Raw genomic sequence first — 5,951 nt, forward strand, 5'->3', positions numbered from 1 at the left:
TTGTGATCTTTTGAGAGAATTTGTTGTTTTCCGGCATCACGTTTGTCATTTGAACAATTATCCAAATTGAAAAGTACCAAAAGTTACCGATGCTGCACAGTGCTCAGAATTCTGTGGGTAACCAATTAGCGTTGTGTCAGTCAGGAGTGATTCGTTCGAAAGTACGAATCATTTGAGTGAACGAACTGACTGGGATCACTTCATGAACAGATTCGTTCCTTTCTTAGTTCAGTTGAGTTCATCAGTGAGCGTGGCGGCCGCGTTCTGCGAATCGCTCGTGAAGTCGTTCGCCGACGCCGTCACTCACTCGTGAATCTGGGAGGAGGAATACTGCACTCAGGGAGGAGGTGAGTCACGTAGCAGGGCACTGGGCTCCTGCTAAGCACTGAGCGATTCGGTGAACGAATCTTTTGAACGAATCATTTTAATGAACGGATTCGAGTGATTCAGTAAATGAACTGCCAATCCCATCACTATAACCAATGAAATGCTCTGCGTGAACTAGCATTGTGTGCTCCTATGCTCTGGGATAGCAAAGCATAGTTTCGGAGGGAAGTCTGAAGAAAGATCTCCAACCCTACCTTTAAGTGTTGCCCCAGGACCTTTTTAAAAAGACCTTTGTTTCTCATATAAGTATAACCTCAGCAACAAGTTCAACACAGACCTATGTCAAGAAAATGAAGGAAGTTCAGGAGGGGTCGGACCTATGTTCCCCGTTTTTCCCAAAAAAGGTCCACTTTGTATGTGACAGGGGAACATAGGACCCTTTTTTTGAAAAAGGGTAGGGTTAGAGAAAGGGTCCTATGTTCCCCGGTCACATACAAAGCGGGGAACATAGGACCCGGGGAACATAGATACGGTCCCGTTCAGGAAGCCTGGATTTTTTAAAAGTCCTTTGAGAGAAGAACTACAAACTGCCTACGGTCCTTGTCTGGGCAGCCAAGTGAAGTTCCATCTCCCCTCCATGTCCTTTCTGACGAAGGCTTGACCCTGGGGAAAGCTGTGGGTCTTGACGCTGCTGGAGGGGCTCAGTGACATACTAAATGCCAAATCTGTCCGGGCTCGAGGTGTCTCAGGCGTGGCAGGAGGAAGAGAGTCCTCTGATGGGCTCGTTGGTGTCCACCCGGGCGCCCAGCGTTGTTTCAAGATCGGACTTGAAGACGAAAGAGGAGAGAAACTGATTCTTTCTCCTAGTGGATTGAACAGGATCGTGTTCTTGGATGGCGTCCGGCTGCCTTCCAGTGGAGACCAGCCTGCTGGATGGTAAGCCAGGTTTCCCTGCGGACAGTGTGCTTGACTCGAGGCAGTGGCGGTGCAGATCTCAGCTGTGTCTGGAGACTGGGCGAAGGGTGATTCGTCTGTTACCGGTGGACACCGGAGGGCAGTTTTAGGAGCTTGTTCGTACTGTGCGGACAGACGTTTGGCAGTGAAGTTCTGAGCAGGATCGCTGTGGTTTGATTCTTGACACTGGACAGGACTGTACTGATACAGTGAGGCAGCAGCAGAAGGGCTGAGAGAGCTGAACGAACATGCAGAGGATGTGGGAGAGGACGAGGACGAGGTGACTGCAGCATCGTAACCGAAACTACTGAGGCTGTGTCCCGGTGACGAGAAGGAATCAGCGGATGTGTCGATAGTGTCTCTGTCCTTCAGTCCCAGCGTTCGCAGAACCCATAGGTCAAGGTTGGGCTCTGAGGATGATGACGTTTCCGAGGATTCGGAGCAGAACTCGGCAGTAAGGTTCCTGCAGACTCTCTTACTGACCTGCTGATGACCACAGATCTGGAAAGGTCTGTCATTGACATGCACCAGGTTTCTCTTCAGCTTTCTCTTCCTATCAGTGGGCAGTTTCTGTTGAGGAGGCACAGAGAAAATTCACTATAGTGAGTAACATTTTATTGGTTAGGGACTATATATGCAAACATATTTCGTGAACTTACTTTAGCCTTTTCCTGAAGGTTCTTGACAAATGAGGAGGTGAGGAACTCCCTGAGCTTGATGTTTTCCTCCTGCAGTCGTACCAGCTCCTCCTCTCGCTGCAGCAGAGTGTCATGAAGCTGCCAAACATGGAAATACCATGTTAAAATACACAAAGAAAAGCTTATCTCTGTTACCAAACAGAAGTGAAATCACTTTATTTATAAAGATAAATAAACGTGGCTATAAAGAGTGCAGTTTTAGCAGGTGTTTGTTACCTGTCTGTTTCTCTGCAGATGAGGCGAAAACTGCTCTGTCCACGGCAGACCAGCAGGGGGCGAGCGGCTAACGACACAAGGAGACTCTGCCACACAAACACACAAACACACAGAGAGAGATTGTTATTGTTATGATACTGTGTGTCATTGTGTTACAGTGTGTTCTTCATGTGACCATGGGTGGAAACGTGGCTTGGGATTCTGACACTCAGAGGAGACGACAGCTCTGGAATCACTCAGTGATAAATTGATGCATCAGAGGAAAGCGACGTCAAGAAAATTAAAGGATGAATCTTAATGTAAACGCTCCGGATATATTTCCATCATCATCAGAAACAGAGAGGGAGAGTGGAGACAGATGTGTCAGGCAGAAGCAGCTAGGAGTACACACACACACACACACACACATATTCTTGTACCTGCTGCATACTGAGGACCGGGTTCTGACAAAGTGAGGACCAGCATTTCCACTTTATAAATCAACACAATTACAAATATCTATGAATGACATCTACAAAGAACTACTGGTTGAAGTACCATAAAATGTCTGCAGGTGGAGCCCCAGAGCAAAAAGTGCTGGAAAAAACTTTTTGCGATTTTTTTTTTTTTTTCTTCATAATTTTTGGTGAACATTTTTACAAAAACGTCATACAATACTATGTCGCCCGAACTGAAAAAAAAATTTGACCAAAAATTTTGGTCTAAAATTTGACAAAAACGTCATACTACACTATGTCGTTCAAATTTTGAAAAAATCTTTGACAAAATTTTTTTGGTCCAAATTTGACAAAAACGTCATACAATACTATGTCATCCAAAATTTGAAAAAAAAATTTGACCCAAAATTGTTGGTCCAAAATTTGACAAAAACGTCATACTATACTGTCGTCCATAATTTGAAAAAATCTTTGACCAAAATTTTACAAAAAGTCATACAATACTATGTAGCCCAAACTGAAAAAAAATTTGACCAAAAATGTTGGTCTAAAATTTGACAAAAACGTCATACTACACTATGTCGTCCAAAATTAAAAAAAAAAAATTGACCCAAAATTGTTGGTCCAAAATTTGACAAAAACATCATACTATACTGTCATACAAAATTTGAAAAAATCTATGACAAAAAAAAATTTGACCAAAATTTTACAAAAATGTCATATTATACTATGTCGTCCAAAATTAGATTTTTTTTTTTTTTGACAAATTGAGTATAGCATATTATAGCAACCTAAAGAAATGAAATGAAAACAAAGTGAGGACTGGCCAAAATGTCCTCACTCCGTATAAATGACCAATGACCTTGTTGGTTAAAAACCCTCACTGGTCCTCAGTACAAGAACACACACACACACACACACACACACACACACACACACACACACACACACACACACACACACACACACACACACACAGAGGTTTGCGCAGATATTATTTTTCGTTTTTTAACGTTGTGTTAACTTAAAGGTGCCATTTGTAAGAATGTGGCCAAAAACAGTTACTATATTCAAATTCAAAATACAGAGGTCTTTTAGGTTTCGTTTTCTGACATAACTGGCAACCCGTGGTTGCTCGGCAGCTGAGACTCTACTGACTGCAATGATTGGTAGACGGCGGTAGGTGGCGCCACATGCCAAAACATGATTTCAAAACATAAACATGATTTGCAGTCTGCAAAATATGTTTTTTTAATGCAAATATTTTGTCTGTACTGTTGTTGTTGGTGAGTTCAGTTTGTTATATGAACATTATTCCTGAGTCTCTGTGACATTTTAGGAGGATTTTATGGCCAGTTGCTTTAGATTTATTACATAATGCACTTTTAAATTAATTTGGTCTAAATAAAGTATTATCATAAATGAGTTTCTGCCTCATTAGGACCAGGTTTTGGTCTCTATGAGGACTATAGGTCCTGACAAGGTCAGTGTTTTTGACAGAAAAGGTCCAACAAATACAGGAGCACACTTACACACAAATGCAGTTTGTAATAACGACCGGAATGTTTTTCCTGTTTCTGCGACAAAATAAATGTATACAGCTTTTTAAGATTCAAGATGAAATGCAGAGTAATGTAATTCTGCAGAATCAATGCCTGTTATGGTTTGTTTGTGTTTGTGTTTCTGTCACTCGTATACGCTCCGAGATCTCCGAGAAAGAGGACTCACCCCACGCGGCGGACGGCACGTGGCGCTCCTCTCCGGGGTCAGTCAGAACACAGCGGTCAGGGACCCAAACTGAGGCCAGGGTTTCCATGGAAACGTCAACAGTGTCGGGGCCAAGGGTGAAGTCCTGAAGCATGAGACGACGATGATGATGATGGAGGAGGAGGAGGAGGAGGAGGAGGAAGAGGAGGTGGAAGAGGGGGGGAATTCCCTGTAGAGGGTTAGAGAGAGTTGTGTGTGAATGAAAAGAAGGGTGTGTGTGTGTGTGTGTGTGTGTGTGTGTGTGTGTGTGTGGAACAGTGCCAGCAGACTGTGTGTTGATATGGTGATGGTGATAAACACTTCGCTCACATTTTAAATGCAGACAAACAGAAAAAAAACCCCCACAGTTTTACTTCCAACCTCAGCAGAACAATAATAGCTCACATTTGTAAAACATAAATTATAAAGTGTGTGGACACCTGATGCCTCTCTGTCATGATGTCCTTCTGCTCAAGTGTGGCAACTTCCGCGACACTAGGTGGCGATACTCCGCCTTTTCTACTTTTTTTTACTATTAGGCGGTTTCCAGTTGCGCTTGTGGATGTTTGTGAAATTCAAATTCAAAATACCGAGGACTTTTATGTTTCGTTTTCTGACGTAACTGGCAACCCGTGGTTGCTCGGCAGCTGAGACTCTACTGACTGCAATGATTGGTAGACGGCGGTAGGTGGCGCCACCTGCCAAAACGTGATTTCAAAACATAAACATGATTTGCAGTCTGCAAAATATTTTTTTTAATGCAAATATTTTGGCTGTACTGTTGTTGTTGGTGAGTTCAGTTTGTTATATGAACATTATTCCTGAGTCTCTGTGACATATTAGGAGGATTTTATGGCCAGTTGATTTAGATTTATTACATAATGCACCTTTAAGTCAATAGGTCTCAGTCACGTCAGTCCAAAATAGCATCAGTCTGAATTTCACCATGTTTTTGCGACATTGGGTTTTTTCTTCTGTTATTTCTGGATGTTTCAGAGAAGTCAGACCAGAGTCTGACAGATGATTCACATGCGGCAATAATCTCACTCCTAATCACATAATGTGTTAGTCTGACTTTGACTAACATATTTACATGTATTTTAAAATCGTGTTCCAGTGGTTTCAGACTAAAATCATTCAGGTTTTTTCCCTACTGTCATGCAAACATATGCACTGAGGATGAGGTTAGGATCACAGTCAATGTCCAGGACTCTCACAATAAGCTGATCATGCTAGATTTCCATCATTAAAACCTGTAATATTTCACTTGGGTGACTTGAATGTAAACTCCTGGTGATTTATCGAAATATTTTTGTAGAATTACATTATTTTGTGACATTTTTTGGTGCCTTTTTATCCATTTTCCCTGTATCCATACACTTTCAGAAAATGTAAACCAAATGTTTTTTTGTTGTTGTTTTTTTTTGCAGAAAGATTTAATAATAAATTTAAAGGTGATTTATGTAATAAAGCTAAAGCAACTGACCATAAAATCCTCCTAATATGTCACAGAGACTCAGGAATAATGTTCATATAACAAACTGAACTCACCAACAACAACAGTACAGACAAA

The 5,951-nt window shown here is 41.8% G+C and overlaps 1 protein-coding gene across 1 annotated transcript; it reads right to left on the reverse strand.

Annotated features, from left to right (window-relative positions):
- Positions 1-918: 918 nt before the first annotated feature.
- Positions 919-4,493, reverse strand: gmnc (geminin coiled-coil domain containing; the record flags this gene model as incomplete). Its single annotated transcript, XM_083887015.1, has 4 exons — positions 919-1,851; positions 1,941-2,057; positions 2,196-2,281; positions 4,361-4,493. 4 exons carry the CDS (start codon positions 4,491-4,493, stop codon positions 919-921), a joined length of 1,269 nt encoding a protein of 422 aa, XP_083743141.1.
- Positions 4,494-5,951: the final 1,458 nt, after the last annotated feature.

This window comes from Microchirus variegatus (genome assembly GCF_963457635.1).
Source record: "Microchirus variegatus genome assembly, chromosome: 3".
NCBI classification, from domain to species: Eukaryota; Metazoa; Chordata; class Actinopteri; order Pleuronectiformes; family Soleidae; genus Microchirus; species Microchirus variegatus.